Source organism: Spodoptera frugiperda, chromosome 13 (genome assembly GCF_023101765.2).
Source record: "Spodoptera frugiperda isolate SF20-4 chromosome 13, AGI-APGP_CSIRO_Sfru_2.0, whole genome shotgun sequence".
Classification (NCBI taxonomy): Eukaryota; Metazoa; Arthropoda; class Insecta; order Lepidoptera; family Noctuidae; genus Spodoptera; species Spodoptera frugiperda.
The window spans coordinates 5,947,775-5,969,648 of record NC_064224.1 but is presented as its reverse complement, the minus strand read 5'-3'; the positions used below and the strand labels follow the sequence as shown (position 1 = coordinate 5,969,648).

The window sequence follows — 21,874 nt, the reverse complement described above, 5'->3', positions numbered from 1 at the left end:
TTTATTCGTGTGTAAAGAAAGATCTGTTCAAGGCCAAGACTTTCTGATATTGGTTATTTATATAATATCTACAAGTACTGATTACTGTAATGATAGGCAGTTTACAATGTTAACATTTCCTTAATTTTGAACCTTATTGTTAGGACTTATCGTTGCAAATTAATCGTGGCTTGTAGCTACCTAAGTCTTTATAAAAAAAAGTATGAATAAATACATTTTCCTGACAATTTACCTAGATAACCAAAAAAATATTGAAGTAATTCAATTGTTCAATAAAGAGATATATATAGAATTGCAATGCAATTTCGACGCATAAAGTAACCAATATTTAATTGAAATGAGACTATCAAACATCACTTAATAAACAAAACCTACTACTAGCGACATCTATACACGGACAAAATAAAACAACAAACGGAGACTCAATAAAAAATAATATTTATAATCATTTTAAAATGTACAGTAGACAAAATAATGGCTATAAGTTTTACGAAGCATCGTTTTATACAAAATTGCGTGCGAATCGCTTTAGTTTCTCAAAAGACTAGCAAAACTAACGTCTTGTGGTGAATTGAGCGATAACTGGTGTTTAAATAACAAACCGTTTTAAAAATGGTGTTTAAACTTCCTGTGGTGCGCGTACGCATGTTACTGGTACTGTATAGGTAATGTTCTTTTTTCAAGTAGTACGTAAAGTTGTGTGAAGCAGATTTATAACCAACTTTAAAAAAAGATAGAGGTTCTGAATTCGACCTGTACGTATTTACATGTTTGTCCGCGATTATCTCGCGATAGGCTGAACCGATTTCGATGCGGTCAGTAAAATCACGCCTACGAATGTCTGGATTTAATCACCAAAACAATTTTGAACCGTATCGTAAGTGACCCGGTTGTGGCCACTTTAAGAATTTTGTCGACTTTGAGGCTTTCTTAACTTATAGTTTTTGTTATCACGAAAATATTTCTTGTAAAAAGTCATTTAACATGTATTAACCTTGCCTAAGAAAACCCTTTTTTTAAAGAACGTCCAATAGAAAAATAACTGTATAAGAAAGAAAAAAAAAGGGAGTTTGTGCCACTTTTGGCCAGATTCGTGCCATTTGTGGCCACGGTCGTGTGCCAGTTCTGGCCATCAAAAAATACAATAAAAGTAATCAAAATTTAATAATTAAATTGGACATTTTACAAACAATGGTTTTTATTTAGTTTGGAAAATATGAAATATTATTACTTCACTTGAATTTAACTTACAAATAAAGAGATCAAAATTTATATGACGTTGGTAAAAGCTGCAAAGTAAACTGACCTCCCCTTTGTGTGAAGGCAATTTATTGCATCTCTGAAAATGAAAAATATGTATTTGTTGATATGTAAAGCCAAGGAAAAAAAGCCACGATAAAATAAAGGGGAAGAAGTCTGGTGTCTATGTACATTAGTTTTGGCCAGCCATGTGGCCAAAGATGGAGAAATTCATAATTTTGTCTCCATTAGTGGCCACCTTCTAATAACCGCACTTCAGAAACATATGGCGACAAAATAACTTTAGTTTCACTTAGACAATATATTCTTCATGTAGTATTAACATAAACATCCAAACAATAAGCAAAGATTTAAAAAATAAAAACCAAATCCTCACCCGCTCGCCTTAGCCTTTTTGTTAAGATCTTAACAATTTCACCCTCAACTAAAAAGAATGACTTGTTGCATCGAAGTGAAGTTTGACACATCAAAGCTGCCAACGGTATCAGTATCTCCAATATTCAATATTTTAAATACTGTACATCACAGAGTAATTTATTTGTCCATGCCTTAGTTATAAATATTTGAAGGTCCAAATGGCCACAAAGGGGTCGGTGGCCACAACCGGGTCACTTGCCCTATATCTAAAGCCTAAGGTTGAAAATTGCAACGCGCATATAGACTTTCGAAATGAAATTAAATGCAAACCAAAAATTATGATAAATGCTCATGTAATCAAAGATGGTTGTAGTATTTTTACAATAATTACATTATTTATTACAATTTCGATGTATTTATTGGCAATGTTTAATAATTGAATGCACAGGATCGTATTGACTGTCTTGCCAGTTATTCACTCAAGAACGGATTTTTTTATGAAAAGAATATAAAAACCACAGATACCGCTCAACTACTCACAAGTTGAACATTGTAATTACTAAATTATTAAACCAAAAATTTCCATTAAACAAAATTTATACACTTTTTATAATTTAAATTCTATATAATCATTTAATCAACTGATGGTATCCAATCGTACCATTTTTAGACAAATTCTTAATTTATTAGTGAAGAATGAAAATATATCGATAAGTAAAAAGGAATAATTTAATAAACTGCTGAACAGATGTTGTTGCAATTTACAATTTTATAGTTTACATAGTCAAGATCATTTGTTTTGTAACATTTAGTATTGAAAACTTAAAATTGCAATAACAATAATCCCAGATATGCACAAACATTTTATCCGCTAGATTATCGCGATTGAAATGAACAAAAAGTAGTTGTATTTACTAGTAAAATGAGTAAGAATACTGCACAAATTTCAAGTTTTCAATAATAAAAATTCTATCCACATCCTAAGCTCAAATGACTTCTTTCCACATAACTATACCATTATGTACTAACAAATTAAAATTTTAAAAACTCCACTAACAAATTAGGATTTTATATTGACAAATCGATGCAGAAAGCGAACACACATGAATATCGAAACGTATTTCGAAACATAACTAAATCGATTATTATTAATCGAACCGTCAAAAATCGCCTAAGCGTTAGTCAAGTCAGTTATTGGTAAAATGTAATATGACTAAAAGCACCGGGTTAAGAAGGTAAACGATAATTAGATATGAGTATAACTAAGTATATACAAACCATTTATTTTAATTTTTATTTGCAAAGGCACTCGATCAATTCATCTATTTTAAATTGGAACATTTTTTATCTAACTACGAATTACGTTTAACTTTAAAATTCCCCTTCCTATCACATTCTATCTTTTATAAATTATTATTATTATTAAATCTACCTAGACGTATAGTACTGAAGATTTAAGCTATGTTTAGCAAAAATGCTTTTACAGTTAATCGCTATACGGTTGAATTTGGCACGCTTTAGGACAGCTGATGGACAATGCCAAGATTTGCTTCTTTATCTAGCTAAGAGCACAGCTTTATAACAATAATAATTTAGAAGAGTATTGTTTAAATTAATAATTTAATACACGTTACTTAGGGACCTAGTGTAGTTTTAAGTTCAAATTCAACAGATTTATTAATTGACCTTAGAGGACTTTAAGCTACACTAGCGCCGACTTTAGAGAACTAAAAATGACAAAATAAAAAACACTTCTCTGGAGAATGATTATGAATGTATTATTAAATAATTCTTCAAACAATACTCTTTTACTGTTTATGTATATTACAAAAAGTAAGTATAAAAAATAAACTAGTATGTAGTCTAATTTAATTAATATTCCGTCAACGTCTTGTCTATAGTCTACGGCACGAACCATGGCCGGATTTTCCGTGGTGGGAAAAAAGGCGTACATTGTGTATAATATTTCTCATTATTTCATGGTTATTATCATTTACTTTGAATCATGTTCACTGGGAAGTAAATTAACGTATGTATAAGAAAAGGTACAGGTTGAACAATGATAATTGACAATCCCACATGACGAAAATCTCGTGAAGGCTGAAAAAGATAAATCCAGTAAATATCTTGATTCGATATATGGGATGTAGATTCAGCAATCATTGTGCCGGTAGTCGTATCTCCCAATGGCCTCATAGCCAAATAGTCATCATAACCTACCACGAAACTTCTGGCCACTGTTCATACCGATTCATTATATAATAGTTACATAATATTTCACTAGCATATTAACAATAGCAGATAACAATACAATGGAGTCTTCATTATTAAAAATATACTGTGATTTGAAAATAACACAAACTACCAATATTTTAGAGAATTTATTCAACAGTATGATACAATAACGGCTAACGTTTTTGCAGTTATGAGATGGGCACTAATGTAAAAAGAGGTCATATTTCTCTAATCATTGTAGCTGTCAAAATTTTATTGTGCCATAGCATGACACTAGTAAATTGTCTATTAGACAAACGGTACTCTTAGTACGAATTTGCTTTGCGTTAAACAAATACGAAATGGGTACTGATTGGTTGGTTCATTCGCGCCGGCCAATCAGAGGGCCACACGCACTGTCGTTTCTTTTTCGTTCAACGTAAAACAAACTCGTACTAAGGGTACAGTAGTCCTTATACCAATGATATAGAGGTGTAAATGAGTTGAATAAACTCTAAAAAAATATTGTTAGTATGTATTATTTTCAAATTGACTTTATATGGCTGTTCTGTATAATAATAATATGACGATTCTATTTCATATCTTGTCAACTATATATGGAAGAAATTTTACGGTACATGTTATTCGGAGCACCAACAAATATTGAATAGTGTAGTAAAAATATTAATTTACTGTGTTTATCAATGACAGATTTGCGTCAAATTGTGGCTAAATAATTACTAGTGTATTTACTATTTCGTATTCACCAATAACAGTCATATTTTTGTTAAAACTTATGTCTATAGTCCAGGAGGCCAGATGCTATATTCGCACATCTTATTTAAAGCGACGCAGAGGCAATAACATAGCTGTTTCAACTTTATAATGAAAACATTTATTGATTGTGTCATGGACGCATGAGCATGTAATGTAAACATTTATGATATATTTAACAAACGGTAATTCCGTACGTCTACAACAATTTAAAAATATTATCCATAACGTTATTCAACATTATTTTGTAAATATTGATATTAATTGCAATTCGTCACCGGTGGGGTGAAGAGCCCGGTCTATTTACATTCAATTACTGAGTTTTGACATACACATAAATGTATAACAATAACAACATAACAAACCGTTAATATCATAATACGTAATACAAATATGTATGATAGAACGATGATAGGATTAATAGACTACATATCAAACCGAACTTACAACAACCTTATTTATAAAAACTTGACATTTATAAACATTCTATAAATGGTTTATAAATACTACAATACACATCCCCGTTTCTCGTTTTCAACATGGCGCTCTTATAACGAGTTTTAGATGACGAATGTATCATCGCGCCTGTCTCCTCGACTAGCTTACCGATATCAATAGTGACTGGACTCCACATACATTCTTCACACCCTTAGAACGGTCATTAACCTCATCCCGTGATCCGATTTTAAAACGACATCACAAAAGACTAGTCAATTTTTATCTCCACACCACTAAAACCTTATAAATTAGCTTTTATTTATAAAAGTCCGGTACAAACTCTAAAGGCTTCTTCACCCCGCGAACAATGCGCACTTAGTCGACTATACATATGTACATTATTAAAAACTATTAAACGACTTGTTCCGTGTCATCTCGCGTGCTGGATATGGCATCTGTTGTGGTCGAGGTGGCGGCACTTCTGTACAATTTCAGATTTGACTCTGTGTAATCTAGAATTTTCCTACTCGAATGTCTAATGTACAGCATTTGTCTGTGATAGATTTTTAACGCTCCTTTTATTGTTATGTAGGTGATACCGCCTAGTATTGTTCTGTGTAAGTTGTTTTGTATGGATCGGAAGAATATTTTGCCTATGATAGTGGAAATGGTCGGCAGCAGGAGTGCTGAGCAGAAGATCCGTGTGGGTGACAGATGTGAGTTGTTCGTCTGATGCTGGTTGTTGTGGCCCACTAAAGCGCCTCTGTCGCCTTCCACACTGGAAATTATTAGAAGAACATTACATATCATTTCGTTACTGCAATAATACTCTTATAACAAACGAATGAATTTTACTACTAGTACGATCCCATGAATAATGTTAACTACATTCACATTGTTACTTTTGGCAAGTGAGTACCATTTCCATCAATATATTTTTCGAAGACTGTTTCCGAAAATTAATCCACCATGTTTATTTGATTACAAAAAATAATTCAGAAATAAGTGAACACAGCATTGTGTTAAAATAACAGAGGTTACCAAATCATCACATTCTCTTGTGATTTCCGATAGGTATTGGTCGACATAGGTCATACAATATTTAGATGAACAAAGTAAAGCTTATTTTGCTTAAATGGCGGGCGGGCAAAGGATTTTACGGGGTGGGCAAAGTACTATTCGGTTGTTTCGTTAATATTAACAACTCCGACGGTCATTTATCACGGATAATTTACACATGCTAATGTCCTTTGAATAGAAAATGTACTGTAAAATGTTGTAATCTCTGTTCATTAACATAACGTTGCATTCGCTTATTTCTGAATAATTATTTGTAATTAATCATGTTAAATTAATCTCCGGAAAGTCTTAGAAAAATATACAGATGCAAAATGAATGATACTCACTTGCCAAACGGCAGTATGTATGAGAGGGCGGGTATCTTCGAGCAGTACTTCCTCAGGAAGAGTAGGACGGAATCCTCCCAGTTATACATTTTAGCGCTGATCAGCGTCACTGGTATCGTCGGCAGTAGAACCAGCAGCACCAGGGGATCTGCTGACTCCATCATCTCCAGTCCTTCCCTGTGACCCACCACCTGGAAAGACATAAATAAATAATTAGATATGGCCAATAAATGATTTCGTTATTGTTGATTGAGGGATTGAATGACTGACAGACTACACACAGCCCAAATTTAAAGAAAGTCAATATTCAGTTAGAATAACTCTTCAGAAATGTAATAATGGTCTTCATCGGTAAAATTTTAAACTAAAACTGTTGTACGTTTATACGTAATTCTTTATATCAAGTATTCAACAAAACATTCTAGAATCTAGCTAAAAACTATATTTTAAGTATTTTATTTGTATTACGTATTAGCAATAAAAAAACTTCAATCCAACATCAAGTGGCTAATCAAAAAAGTATTTTTGGTAACCGGATACAAAGTTCATTTTCGGTCGTCTTAACCTTAATGCAGAAAATTGTATTGGTTATAATGATAATACTCGTGATACGCCAACAAAAAGTTGTAAGTCTCATTTAATCACGCTTTAGACCTTCGTCCGTAAACGGCTTATAAAGGTGACTTTACTGACACGCAAGAATTAAGAATCTTCAAAACGTGTGCATTATCTTTTAAGAATGACCCGGTTTAGGGTGTTTTTCCAGAGAGACCAGAGATGTGCTATGCTACGTTGCTCGGGTGGAAAATGACTCAGCTAAACTATGTTTTTTACATGGAAAGATTCGTGATATGGATGCGTGCTATGGCTTTCCTACTATCGATACATTGCATACTCGAGCTGCGCATATTCCTCGCACAGCTACATAGTTTATCTAGTAGGTATATTAGACACATATTTTTTCTTTTCTTGCAAAATTAAATACTTTCGACTATACATTGATTTGAAATATCGTGACCACACGATTTACGATATTTTATAGGGTAACCTAAACTTATTCGCGTTTATCTAATTATTGTTTACTTATATGACAAATCAAAAATTCATGTGTTTTTAATATTTTAGTTATCTAACTGACGGTCTTATTAGATACTCTGTCTACTACCCTTTTCAGAATATCTTCAACAAAAATTCCGATAACCACTCATTTAATTTCAATCCCCTCTTATGCTTGACTGTCAAAATAAGACATATCAGAACAAATCTGGCTTTAAAACCACGAAAACATCATCGCAACGGTAAAACTGTAAAAACGTGATTTTCGTTGGAAAAAATTGATTTCACGCTCAATCAACCGTTGCAATTTTTACTACTCGGCTACATATGACGAATGAGCGACATGGTATAGCATATTGTTACTGCATTGTACCATCTATTCTACATATTCTGAAGGTTACACAGGTTTAAAAATAAAGTCATGTCGCCAAAACAAAAAGTAAATATGTAATGGCTTAAGAAGTCTATGTCAAACCTAATTTTGTCTATAACCGGACTTTATGCTAATTTGTGCTAAGTCACAAAATAAAATAACATAGTTTCTGAATATGGTATCTTTGCTTAATCGGAGGAACTATTGATATCCTAAATAATTTAATTACTTAAGCTACCCAACTAGAGCGCTTATCACAGACAAATACTTATTAAAACTAGATCATATTTTTTGGGATAAAGAAAAATAATATTGAGTTTAGGTTAAGCACTTATTAGTCTATAACATAAATATTATAGATGAAAGAATGTTAAAATATCACATGATGATTTTACATATTACCAATGTAAAAACAAGGAACCTCTATCCTATCAACTTATTAAGTATTCATATAGACCTAATTTTAATCTCCAACACTTTTTTTTTTTTTTGTAGTATAAACCGGTATACAAGCAGTTGGATCATCTGATGTTAAGCAATCGACGCCGCTGACACCCCGAGACCCCACAAGCGCGTTGCCTTAGGAGTTTAGGAATTTAAGGGTTGTTAGGGCAATCAGCGATTGGGAAGATTCGGAATGGAGCCTCCAATGGCATTTATTTACCATTTGAAGGCAATTACAAAATAAAATATGGAATTTATTATAGTAAACTGGTCTATCGACTCTGCTATCGACAACAATGCAAGGTCGCCTACTGGTTAGAACTATCATTACATAGTAAAATAGTAAATATAAGTACGTAAGACCTGAATTGGTGAATCGATAGTTTTATTTTGTTTTATCTTATGTATGAATGAACTCTTAATGCCCTTAACCCCATTTGATATGCGCTTCGATAAACCTATAACGTTTTTAAATCACCATAATCCCAAAGGATTTTAGTGAAACTTCATCAAAATCGTTTTAGCAATTTAGGCGTGGAAACCAAACATACAAACAAGTTCACTTATATTACGCCGAGAAAGAGTAAGGGCGTGTCCAAAGGAGTGTCCAGCTAACATAACAAGAAGTAAGTTGTTCAGAGAAAGCTGAGAAATGATGTAACACTGACTCGGAAACCAGAAATCGTATAAATTACGTCACCACATGAGTACAACTTTAGCACAGTCATTGACGATGAACCGTGAGTCAATTTTTACATGACTTCTAAATTATTATTCGTTTTTTTAACTGCATTAGCTTAGCAACAATTTTTTTTTATTAGTTCGTCAAATGTTAACTTTGTGGTCATAGGTAAAAGGTCTATTAGCTTCATCGTCATAATCAGCCCGTACATGTCAATTTCTGTACGTAGACCTTTTTAATGCCATTGAACTAAATTTTCAGAATAAGAATCTAAAATAAGAAAGCTAATATTGAGAGCCAATTAGTAAAACCTGAAGACAGAGAATATTCTTTATTCTATTCTTTTTAAAAACGTTGCCTCACACCAGGATTTTCTCCCGTGTCGTGGGTGCGTTTACAAACATACAAGTTCACATGCACATGACACCCAGACCTGAAACAACAATTTGTGGATCACACAAAGAGTTGCTCCGTGCAGGAATCAAACACTACACGTTGCGGGGCAGCCGGTTGCCCACCCACTGCACCAACTGTGCGGTAATTATGTAAGAAAAGGTCAAACTTGAAATGCCTAGTTGATTGGCAATTCTAATTTATCACTGTAATGCACTTTCAACCACCTATTATGACCTTATTAAGTGACGTTTCCACGATGTTTACCTCCAAGAGGACAAAGTGCGAATAACATAATTACAATATTATTTTTATTGGCTACAGATAACATAACAAAACGTGTTTTCAAGTGGAATAACTGCGCTATTCTGTCGCGTCACATGTCAATTCACGACTTCATTAGAGCGTAGATAATTTGAATAATACATGTTTAAGTTATAGTTTTATTAATTTATACAGGTTGGAATTTTATTTTTAAGGAAATATTTATGGGCTTCGTAATAGGTTGACTGACTACTTGTTTGAACCGAGTTTAAAGAATAATAGGTAGGCTAAAAGTGCACAATGGAAAACCCTCAATTAAATACTTCATTATAGCAAAATCGACAAAAAGTGGGGCAAGTAAAGTAAGCACTTCGACTAATTCTTAAATTATTACAAATCTCGATACGTCTTCAGGGAACAATATAAAAAAGACATGTTGCTTGGGCAAAAGGCTCATAAATAAGACACAAGAGCACTAGCTCTCAATACTCCATGAAGCAGTCACTTATCCTAAACTTTCCTTTCCCATTGAACAATCCAAGTTGATAGTACCAAGTAGGTACTTAAAGTGCCAATCGAAACACGGAAACGTGATTACTCCAGCGCCATTGTTTACATAGTCGCAGTGGTTTTGATCAACGTCCTGCTTACCGTAACGCGTTTAGCGTTGAGCAACGGTACTTGCAACACGCAAGTGAAGCATTCAATATGCAATTTTGCAGCTCGAAGATAGGCATCAGTAATTTTGGACCTATTTGTGGTAATACAGTCCTATCTATCTATAGAGAAGGCCAACGCTTTGAGGAATAATGGATTGCAGAATAAATATAGGGCTAAAATACAGCAAGGTTGAACACAAATATGAACTGGTGTATTGATGATGATACTGGCCTACCATCAAATTCTAAGGAGTTTTTAAGAGTGATGATATCATTATTTTTAAGACAAACTCATAGTAATTTCGTCATCGTGACTTTCAATATTAAGGATCTAATAGATCGCAAAAATGAAGTGCGAAAAAATGTTAAAATTCTATATCAGATCTATGATAATAATCAAAAATGTTAAGGACAGTGAGAAACAGATGCACTGTTATTGAAACTAGAATTTAAATGTCAAATCGCAGACTGGTCGATGACCGACAAAGATCACATAATTAGTATAATTACAACAAAATACTATAAAACAGGATCAAATAAATCAAATTAATATTCAATTTGATACAACTTTTAATGGTCCGAAAAAGGAAATCAACATATTTAACAAGACTAAATAAAGAACGTAAATGCTTATATGACCAAACGCACGAACATGTTGGAAACTAAAAAAGAGGTGAGAATCTTACTAAGTCGTGTTATGTGATTTCTGATTGGCTTCAAGCACAATGACATGGGCCAGGAAAGTGATCGAGTGGCGACTACGGACCGGAGATGTAACGTGGGCAGACCTGCAGACTAGGTGGATTGACGACATCGTCACAGTCACGGGGAGCCAGTGGATGCAGGAGGCGGATTGTCGTTCTACGTGGAGGACTAAGGGGGAGGCCTTTGTACAACAGTGGACGTCTCTCGGCTGATGATGATGATGACAATGAGACAAAGGCATTAGGTTTATGAATGTATTTAAACAGTAAAACACCGTCAATGGTGACAAATAAGTCAAGAATTCCAAACTAACAGTAAATGAAGCAACTGATCGTGCCATTTTTCACACAAGTTACCTCGCTAATTGCTTTCAAAGACGATAATCGTGACAAGCTCATATAAATAAGTAGATACATATTACTGTACTGAATGACAAGACGGGGTTAAATGAGGTCAAGTTGATAGCGGAAAATATCACTTCTTCGTTATTGTAATTGTTGTCAGATTGATTTGACATCCGAACTGAATAAATAGATCTTGATAGAGAACTTGAACTAATGATAGATAGTGAATGAATGAAGATTGTTTGAATTTTCGGAAATCTAGCAAACATTCCGTAATCATGAGCGACCGGCGCTCCCGCTCGAAGCAGGATTAGGAACGGGGTGGTTTTAGTCAATAAGAGTTTGACACTTTTTCTCGCCAAGGCGAGAGAATTCATTGGATGATTTCGCACACTCAAAAAAAGAAGTTTGGTGATCACGGCAAACCTATTGCATGGGAAGGTTTTGTTCCGGAATACAAATATTTAGACTAGAACCTAGGATGAAATTGTTGGTTAATAGGTAATGGTGAGCAAATTAGGGAATTTCGTAATCCAGTACTTATTACTATGGACAAAAGAACGGATTAATTCAGGGAAGACTCTTTATAAACCTAAGCCCCAACTCAAACATTTATAAGTAGCTATAGCGTGTAAGGTATTTATCCAAAGCATTTAGATAAGCAACTATTTGTTCTCTGATTCAAAACATGTTAAAATATTTGCTCATAAACCGCTAAGCAAAGAAAGACGAAACTACTATCGTTTATAGGTTAAATTCAATCTCTGAGTAGAATTTGTATCCGGAGCTGTGGACTACCTAGTGGGTTTACCGGGGCTCCGGCCAAAAAGCAGGAGTAGGATTGGGGTGGTTTTTAGTCAGTGTAAGTCTGACTCTTCCTCTCGCCTCGCCCAAAAAAAAAGTAGATTTCGTATTGGACTATTAGATTTCTAAACAAAAGACACATTGTTGGCAAAAATACGAAATCAAAAGTGCATCTATAATTTTATAATAAGCAAAGTTTGTTCAACTCAATGTTTATTCACATCTTTTTCTACTACAAGCTGTTACGGAATTAAATCAACAATACAAAGTATAGGTACCACTTTAAAGGTCAGTTATTATTTTTGGCAAGTTCGAAATTAAAGTTCACCTTGATCAATCTGCTTCATTGGATTTTTAAATCGCAATTTATTTTGGTGGTCCCATAAGGAAATAAAGCAAATATGAATTTTAAGAATATCAATGCAAAATAGACAAGAATACGACTGCCTAATGATGTGGGTGACCGCAAAGTCAAATGGCAAATAAAAATAATTAGAAGAGTAGACGATGATTTTGGGTTCATTTTTTTTTATTTTTTGGAAATTAGCACTCCATCAGAGATGTATGTAGGTATAGAATTTAAAGAACCTACAGTTCACATGAAAACGATATCGATACCATACTTTCATTACAAGACAAATTCGTTTTTATCAGCTCATTGAGAGATAAAACACTCATAGCGAAATTTGAAGGGCATGGACGTGAGTGGTCTAAAAACCGTTGTTATCAAAGACAAGGATAATACAACAACACAAAATCTTAAGAAATCGGCAAGTATTTGATGTTACTCAAAGGGCACAGCTGATTTCAACGCGTAACTATCTCGACAAAGTACGTCCATTCAAGATTAAGGATTATTCTCTCAATGTTAAGGTTTATATTGGATTACATGATGAAGATAAGACAAAGACCAACCTGCATAACGGTGACAGCTCCATACGTAATCGCGATCCAGTATATGGATCCTAGGAGTACTCCTCCGGCGATGAACGGGCAAATCTTGTGAGTGATCTCTTCCATAGCATCTAAGAGTGCTACAAATGCACCCATAGACGGGAACACAACAATATATTCTGCTTTGCACTGAGGACACAGCACTTTCCGAGTTATGTTACCTCTTTGCTTTTCGTCCACCCACCGCTGCAAACAACTTTGATGCACCTGAAACAAGGAAATAACTTTTACATTACATTGATTATGCAGCACACCTGGCGTATTGATTAGATATCAATAAACTATAAGCAAAGTTTTCATATACATATACAACAATCAACCGAAATGGAGTAGGCACTAAATGGTACCTACGGTATACGAGTAGGTGCATTGTTTAATTGTCTTATTTGTTTTGATTTAATGTTACGATCTTTTGGATCATACAAGGTTTGGTTCGGCAATTAAGTAATTATCAACCTAAAAATAAATAAAAATGACCTTACAAGTAAGGGCAAACTGAGACCACGTACATAACGAAGGAGACGCATCATGACATCGAGACTCTCGAATTTGTATGAAAACATGGGATGTGACGCATGTTTCTAATTCATAGCAATGTAGATGTACCATTGTAGCTAAGTTATAAAAACAATCCTCGATCTTGATAGCCGGTGTCACGTCATTGTTTATCGACCGGCAGACAGTAGTTATTATTAGCAATTATGGGTTTTACCATCGCTACACTTCACAACTTCGTGTTAAACAGCAAACAATCGACGAATAGAAAAAATAGGGACGAATGACTTTACATTTAATGATGACTGATACCGAGATAAGAAGTAGCTGGCTCCTTGCTATCTATCGGTTAGAGATGGAGAGTCTAAACAAAAATTTACAACACAACCCTACTTTTTTTGAAGAAAACAAACGCACTGGTATTTAAGCCAATCAGAAACAACATCGTTCTCAATTTATTGCATACGATGAGCAGAAGTTCAATGGATTCAGTTCAAAGGTCAGGGCTGAAGTTACCAATGACACAATGATTGGCTGTAGCGGCTGAAGTGATTGTCATTGATGCGTGGCGCAATTCATCAATGGATTGTTCAACCTATCAATAGTAATAGTGTACCGTATTTAAAATAGAAGTATTGTTCCATTAAAAGAAAATAGAATACCCTCATTGATGTCAGCGTTGCAATCGTGGATGACTTATACGAACTGATTAATCCCGGTTTATCCCAGATCCAGAATTTCCAGTGAAAGGAAAACTGATTTTGAAAATAGCTAATGATTTGGCAAATATACAATGCATGTGTCAACAGCGGGAAAAAACGTGCGATAGAATTTACAAAACCTACAAAATTATTTGTACCAAGTTAAAATGTTCTAGTGGAGTTTATAACAGTTACTTCGCATATTTACGCACAAATTCATGAAAATTGGACAGAAAATATTACGGTGCTTTTCAGCACTACAGGAGATATTCAGGTCACAATCCCGTAGTTCTGAATTCAGAATAATAACAAAGTCATCAACATGTTTCGCATTTTATTTATTTTGCGATCTGTTCAAGGCTTTTGAATGGATTGTTCCAAAAAAAAAAACAAGTTCGTACATTCAAGAATTTTTATAAGAGGTATCGGAAGTGATTTTTTGGCCTTGTATTGGCTAAATAAAGCCTACTAGTTAGGTGAGTAATCTTGGGTAACCAGAAAGATACTAAGTTTTCGTTGAAACATTATTGGGATACCCCAAAGTAGCATACTTTCATAATTTGTAATTTTTTGTTGCCAATAGCTACTCGCCCTATTTGCTTGGGGCTGAAACAAGATTCAACGTTTGTTTGTTTAATACCTACACGAGATGTAAAAGTTTGTTTTAAGATTAAGTAGTTAGTTACCAAAATTATTTATGTTATGATAAGAATAATACAAAAAACACAGAGACTGTCTGTGAATCTAATTTTCGATAAAATAAATAGATGTTCAATGCTAAGGAGATCCACACACCTATATAGATGATACTCCAACACCGATCAATCACGATGAAGGTCAAATAAAGGCCCTTACAATTTGTCCTATATTAAAATTCATCCGATATGATGGCCGATAAATGGCGATAAAGATACAATGACCTACAAGTAAGAAAAGTCATAGGAACCTGAACAAGAATTTGTGACGATCTTTTTGTCTGGTATAACAACCTTTGTCATTACTCATTCTTTTGTTTTTTTTATCGCAAATGTGACCCATGTATGGTAAGTTTAGAGCACTGAAACATTCTTTGAGAAAGATCAATTAGGATCAATATCTCCTTTAATTTTATTAGGTAGGTATGCTGTTTTATGATAATCATTAATTTCTTGTTAACTATGTTGAGAGATGTAGGTAACTATAATACGGTGTACAGCTATTTTGAAAATCTAAATGTGGTCATCGACTTTTGACACTGACTGGTTTTTCTTTCAATACATTTACCTACCTATTTTAAGACTGTTTCGTTTGTTGATTGCAGTTAGGAGTGCGCGACGTCTAAGCAAAGAGAAATGAGAAAGGGCAAGGAGTTAGATTTCCTTTTCTTTGAAACCCCTCAACAATGGCACATATAATAGAGTGGAATTGCACCCTTTATTTGTTATAGATAGACTCGTCGCCTAATACATGGTACCTATGTTAAGTGTCTTTGTGATCAAACCTAGTTAGTTCGTTATTTATATAATAGATACTGCAATGCACCTAAAGCAAAATTCTATGTCGATGTTATTAAAATATAATGCGAGCGTAACACGCGAACAGAATACCGTAGCATAATAATTTCTTACTGCCGTGCTCAGTCATTTAATGGTTACTTAACCCAGTCCTTAGCAATTGTTTTCGGAATAAAATCTTTACCAAGGAATAGTTTAAGATATCATTAAATGTTTCTGTGTACAGTAGTTAGTACTATGTTAAAAGAATGCATATCAAGGTGATTTGACAGAGTCTGTGAGGTGTTGAAAATTTTATAAATAAATGAGTTTGTTAGCTTGACCTGCTGGCATTTGCACATTACAATACATACATAAATTATAATTAGTTTATCTATCTACTTAACTATTTACTAACATTTGTCCACACAGATTCGTAGTGTAAATGTCAACCAAATAGTAGGTAGTTAGTTAGTTAGATACATAATTTTAAAACAATGAACAAACAATATAATTGTGAACATAACATGTGCATGTGAATTTGTATGTTTGTAAATGCACCCACGACACAGGACACAATCTGTTAAATAATTAGTTATTTCTTTTAGCTGTTTTTCGAAAACAGTCTGCTAAAGAATCATTTGGCACATTATAACAAAACGAAATCAAGTAGTACCTAGTTATGACTAATAGACTAATCAAAATTTATTCTAACAATCAAGCTACTGAACTAAGAACACATAATATATAATCAACTTATCTACACTAATAATACATTTGATTTTTAGTTTTAATTCCGCTTATAACTATTAAAAATCTATTGTATTGTTAGTGTAGCATGGATTTCCGCAAAGTAACGCCTGATTCTATTTTATATATCACCTTATCTATTCACACAATCAGATGTACTCAATACAAAATAATCTAAGAATATAATATGACACAAATTAGTTCTATCTAAGTATACCTTAGTTCCTAATTCTTTAGAAATTAGTGATAACAGGTGTCCTATATTCAGGTTCCACATATAAATAATGTGTTTGGCTAACTGATAAGGTAATAAAAACAATATTTTGCAAATTATCTCTGAGATAAAATGAATTTAGTATAGATAATGTAATCTTCTGAATTGGTGTTAATTTTATAGCTGTGTTCAATTAATAACTAGTAACATTTTACAGTCATTTTTCGTTTTTATTTAGTTATGTAAGAACTCCCATAGCCAATGATAAATATGAGGACACAAGTGAAATGGCTGCTTGCTTGAAACACACTGAAATTTAATATTAATTTTAAGAAAAGGTGCATAGGTGTGTGCCTATGCACCTGGGAGTGTGTACTCCCATGCATATTCAAAAGAATCTATCTAGAAAATATTTATGTATATTTTGATCCCCATTTCATCTTAATATTGATTGAATAAAACAAAACTAGCTAGTACCTACATATTTGCAGTTAATATAAATAAAATTGTATTTTATATAAATGTTCTCTAATAACTATCTAGTAGTCATTTAACTAAACATTAAAATTCTTGAAGTTTGAATTGAAATACACATCTTAAAATAAACTCATGCAATAATACATTTGTACTCATTTAACTATTATTAACTATGTGTATCCTATTTACTCTATACCTTAAAAATCATTCTCTAATTGACAAATTCTTCAATTCCATTGCAAAAGCTTAAGTTTCAGGGAATACCCTGATCACAGACAAATATAGAGTTGGGCATAACTCTGTGTCTTTTAGCAAATGATTGGGAAATTCCTTGACTCATCATAGAATATAGCACATTGGAATAATGTTAAATAAAACAAATAATAACTTATTTTACACTAGATTTAAATAATTTCAGGTCTAGTTGAAAGAAATTAATAGAAAATACAGTCCTCAAGCTTTTAATACATTTCAGGATACATTCAATATTTTAACATAATTAAACTGAATTACAGGATGAATCTAATATTTTACTGTAGTGATGTAAGTATCAAGAATTTACAACTTAAAACAATGCAACACTTAAAGCCTTAAGTTCCCACAATTGAAGAACAATACATCAATACTTCACATATTTTATCTGAATGCAGGACAAGATTAATCTCATACAAAGAGTTATATTTACATCTTGAGATGCACTGATAACCTTGACAGGACATTGACTTTTAATATAAACAAGAGTTTCCTTACACCTCCATCAATATTCCAGCTAGTTACTATAAGAATATGACTTCCATTATACTATGAGAATGTACTTCTAGAAATGCTCTTGTGAATACATATTTACTCTTGTGAATACATATTTACAAGAGCATTTCTATCATATATTTCACTGATTTATGCTTAACCTACTAACTGACCAATGGGTCAGTCAACTCATCCTTAGGATGCTTTGGATGTGTTTCATCTTGTGATAACTATATCTAGTTAACTTCTATAGGACCTACTTTGAGAGCCTGTTTTACCATGCACTAACTACTCACAAATTATCAAGTGTGCATGCTTTATGACTGCAAAATAAAACTAATGAGTATACTAAAAAAGTTTCTTTGAGAAAGTTTTTTATAATCATAAGTACAATCACATGTTTAAATATCCTTCACTAATTACTAGTCACCCTATATAGTTAGGTAGCTATCTTAGGTATAATATTTCAATCAGATACTAGGGTAATAAGGACCTAATAAATATTATCATTTACTTTGAAGTATTAATATTGATGAATCAATAGGATATTTAAATAGGATAATGATTTCATTCAAGACTGACTCACATTCTATTTAAAACTAGATAAGGTAAATAAATAAACAGATATTAGTGTCAGACAAATATTAAAACCTTATAAGAATAACATGTATTGTGCACATAAAATATTTTGATGCAACTAATTAAGAAGAATCTAAATTGAGGGTAGATTTTGTAGATTACCAGAACAACCTAATTATTAAACAGCACTGTGGTCTCTACATATAATGTTTACCACAAAAATTGTTTTAGTCATATTTTTTACAGTTAAGTACATGTATAACATCCTCTTGTCTTTGCCTGTAATCACTGATCCAATAAATTTCATAAAGATTACCGTTTTTATCCAGGCTTTACAATAAATTACACAACGCAATTAACTACGCGGCTATTAATTAAACGAGATACTAAATACGCAGCGGTGTTCAGTGTTTACTCAAAATAATTGGAGCAAACAAAACTTCACTTTCATTTCCTCACGTGTTTATATCATAAATCGGAAGCGTAAGATACTACCACGGATATGAACAACATGTAATACTAATGTACTCACCCATTTCGTAGTCCCGATGCACTTACAAGGCTGGACCCATGCCGCCAACCTATCGTCAGCCTCCGTGGCAAAACACACCCAACATGACTTCGCATTTTCATCCTCAGCAGGTTGCAAAGCCTGAGAATTCTCCAAATTTGAAGCTGGCTCTCCGGACACTGGTTTTTCACTAGCCATCACGAACTGCGTTTAACAAATAAATATTCACACTACAAAAAACCAACGAGCGTACCACAATAGTTCTCAATAACTAACAAAGCGTCTATCTTTGACGTTGTTACAATAAAAACAATATTTACTGCGTACACGATAAAAATACTTTTGTATTTTATTATAATAAACAGCTGTCGCAAGGTTTTTAGAAATTTCGTTCGTTTTGACAAGATTGTGTGAAGTTGTATTTGGTATTTGCTGTCTTGTCTTGTCTGCTTTTGCTTGCTTCAAAATGAATGAATGAAATATGAAACGTAACATAACGAATGAATGAACGTATAGTAGTGTTGTATGCTGTGTCATAAAAGCACCAAAAATTTGCAGTTTCATGATTAAAATATTAACATTTATAAAATATTTTTTACTAACCTTTGATTATTATTATATACTTATTTTCTTTGCCAAAGTGAGAAATTGTTAAATTTAATTCTTTATTTACGACAAAAGCACCATCTTTTGTCTTTTTATGAATTTTCTCTGTCTCTAATACTGATATTATCCGCAAGATGGCGATAGTTGAATGACCATGAAAACTACAAAGTGTATAAAAACGAAATTACCTGCTCCAATAAAATCATGTTTTAATATTACATAATGTGAAGGTAAAAAGTAGCTATTTAATAGAACTAATATGCAAAAGAAATAGAAAAACCTCAACCAGTCAGCTGTTTAACCGTCAATGTCAAGGAATGTCTTGTCTTGTCACTGTCATCCTAATCTTATTCACGAGGTTCATACTTCATGAGGAAGTTTCGTCGTTCTCGTAACTTGAGTTCAGTGAGTGGAACAATTTAATGAATTAATGAATGTGATAACTCCACATTATAAGTTATTGAATCAATAAATATACATTTCGTTAAAAGTGTGCAGTATTAACAGTTAGAAGATCGAAGAACTATTGGATTTTGTCAAGGAAAAATGTAAGTCATTGGAGTTATACTTTCACAAGTTAATACATTAAAGTATTTCACATAACTGTGAAATATTTACTAAAAACAACGTAGGAATAAAGAATTGAGCACATATTCAATAAAACTTTTCAGTTATTCTCATTATTTACTATTTTTTTATTAATAATTTACGAGTCTTACCTGTGCTTGTCAATTTTACATAACATCTAATAAGTTTTGTTTGTCGAGAAATCTTGAAGATAGGGTACATATTCTAAACGTCTTAATAATAGCTTCACTTAAATCTTTTCGTAATAAATATTCACGTGAAACAATGGTCAAACATCAACCCAATAAATTAAAAAAAAAAACAATATTCCTATCAAAAATAATAAACTTTATTATTCCATTTACTATTCTTTAATATTAAAAAAAAAACACGTAAATTAGATTCCAACAGACTTCTCGAAACATAAGTTTGAAACTCATGCATTATTTATTTAGATCTTCATTTATAAAAAACTTGAAAAAGGTAACAAAACATTTCCAGTAGCTACTGTATTTTAAATTCGTTGAATACTGAACAGTTTGCTTTAGAATAATAAAATCTCTGAATAACTACATAGTGTCTCAAATTGTGTTACAATAACTACCTACATGACCACAGATAATAAACCTTGCTAATAAAGCTAATCCATTAAAAGTAAAGCTTTTCGATTTTCAAACACCACAGGTAATATATGCCTCATGGGAATATGATAGTCTAGAAATATAATTAAATGAAGTAACTACCTTACATTTTCATAGTGATTGCTTAAAAGTTAAAAGAGGAAATATTGCTATAAAGCTATCCAGGAAATATCCTTATAAAAATGATGTTACATAAACTATGTACTTAGGTACTTCCTCATTGTTTCTATGTAACAATTTAAATAAAAAATATGTAATTTTCTGTCATCATAAATTTTATTGTTGTTTATTATAAGTAATTGAAGGTTTTTGAAACTCATTCATAGTAGTTAAATATGAAAATGTAAGTGGATTATTATGTTTTTCGTCTTACTCAACTAGTTTCAAGAGGCTCATATTCATGAGCAGTATTCTGCGACACACAATGCGGCAACTGTTGCGTTGTTCCTGGCTTAAAACTAGTCGTCAAATAATTATGTGAGTAACACGAAAAATATAATGAATTTAGTATATCTCACGAAAGTTATAAAAATATAAATATGAAAATATAAGTTCTTTAATGTTTTTGAAAAAATCATCATGCCTTGTTTCCAACTTGCCCTTTATCATTTATAAAATATCTATTTGTCACCCAATGCTGGCAGTATACTCAATAGCATTGAATTGGATACTCAGTTACAATGCCACAAAAAAATAAGTACCTACTCCTAGTAATGACTAAAATTTTTCCTTAATTCAACACCTAAAAGTTTGAACAAGTGTAATAAATAATATTGAAAAAGTCAAATATATGTAATGTTAAATATCTTAATTCATATCAGTTTCTGTAAAGTGAAAGGTAAATAAATTAATGTTCAATTTTAAATTTTGTCACTTGTGTACATAAACCAACTGCAAATTGGCATATTAAATAATTAATATTATAATTATGAAGAAATTTCATAAAAACACCAAATTGGATCTTGTGAGTTCTCTATCTAGTTATTA

General features: G+C 32.6%; 2 protein-coding genes across 4 annotated transcripts in view; one reads left to right on the top strand and one right to left on the bottom strand.

Moving 5' to 3' along the window:
* Window positions 1-417: 417 nt before the first annotated feature.
* LOC118270261 (E3 ubiquitin-protein ligase MARCHF5) lies at window positions 418-19,539 on the bottom strand. 2 transcript variants are annotated; one of them, XM_035585758.2, is made up of 4 exons: window positions 19,095-19,539; window positions 13,089-13,334; window positions 6,537-6,640; window positions 418-5,821 (listed from the first exon to the last, which is right to left on the bottom strand). In XM_035585758.2, exons 1-4 carry the CDS (start codon window positions 19,269-19,271, stop codon window positions 5,455-5,457), a joined length of 894 nt encoding a protein of 297 aa, XP_035441651.1. In that variant the 5' UTR covers window positions 19,272-19,539; the 3' UTR covers window positions 418-5,454. The 2 variants fall into 2 exon arrangements, with proteins under 2 accessions (XP_035441651.1, XP_035441649.1); XM_035585756.2 differs by having other exon boundaries at window positions 6,450-6,640; window positions 19,095-19,536.
* A 506-nt stretch (window positions 19,540-20,045) lies between these two features.
* LOC118270327 (ileal sodium/bile acid cotransporter) overlaps window positions 20,046-21,874 on the top strand; it is a 40,549-nt gene continuing 38,720 nt past the window's right edge. For both annotated transcript variants that reach the window (XM_035585874.2, XM_035585872.2), the window contains exon 1: window positions 20,046-20,227. The gene's annotated coding sequence lies outside the window, so the exon portion shown is untranslated. The remainder of the gene's footprint in view (window positions 20,228-21,874) is intronic.

Excerpts from the sequence above, each read along its gene's own strand:
- LOC118270261 (XM_035585756.2), bottom strand. The coding sequence starts at position 19,271 with ATGGCTAGTGAAAAACCAGTGTCCGGAGAGCCAGCTTCAAATTTGGAG. Across the intron at positions 13,335-19,094 it reads GCATCGGGACTACGAAATGG|GTGCATCAAAGTTGTTTGCA; the intron begins GTGAGTACATTA and ends TCCTTGTTTCAG. Across the intron at positions 5,822-6,449 it reads TACATACTGCCGTTTGGCAA|TGTGGAAGGCGACAGAGGCG; the intron begins GTGAGTATCATT and ends AATAATTTCCAG.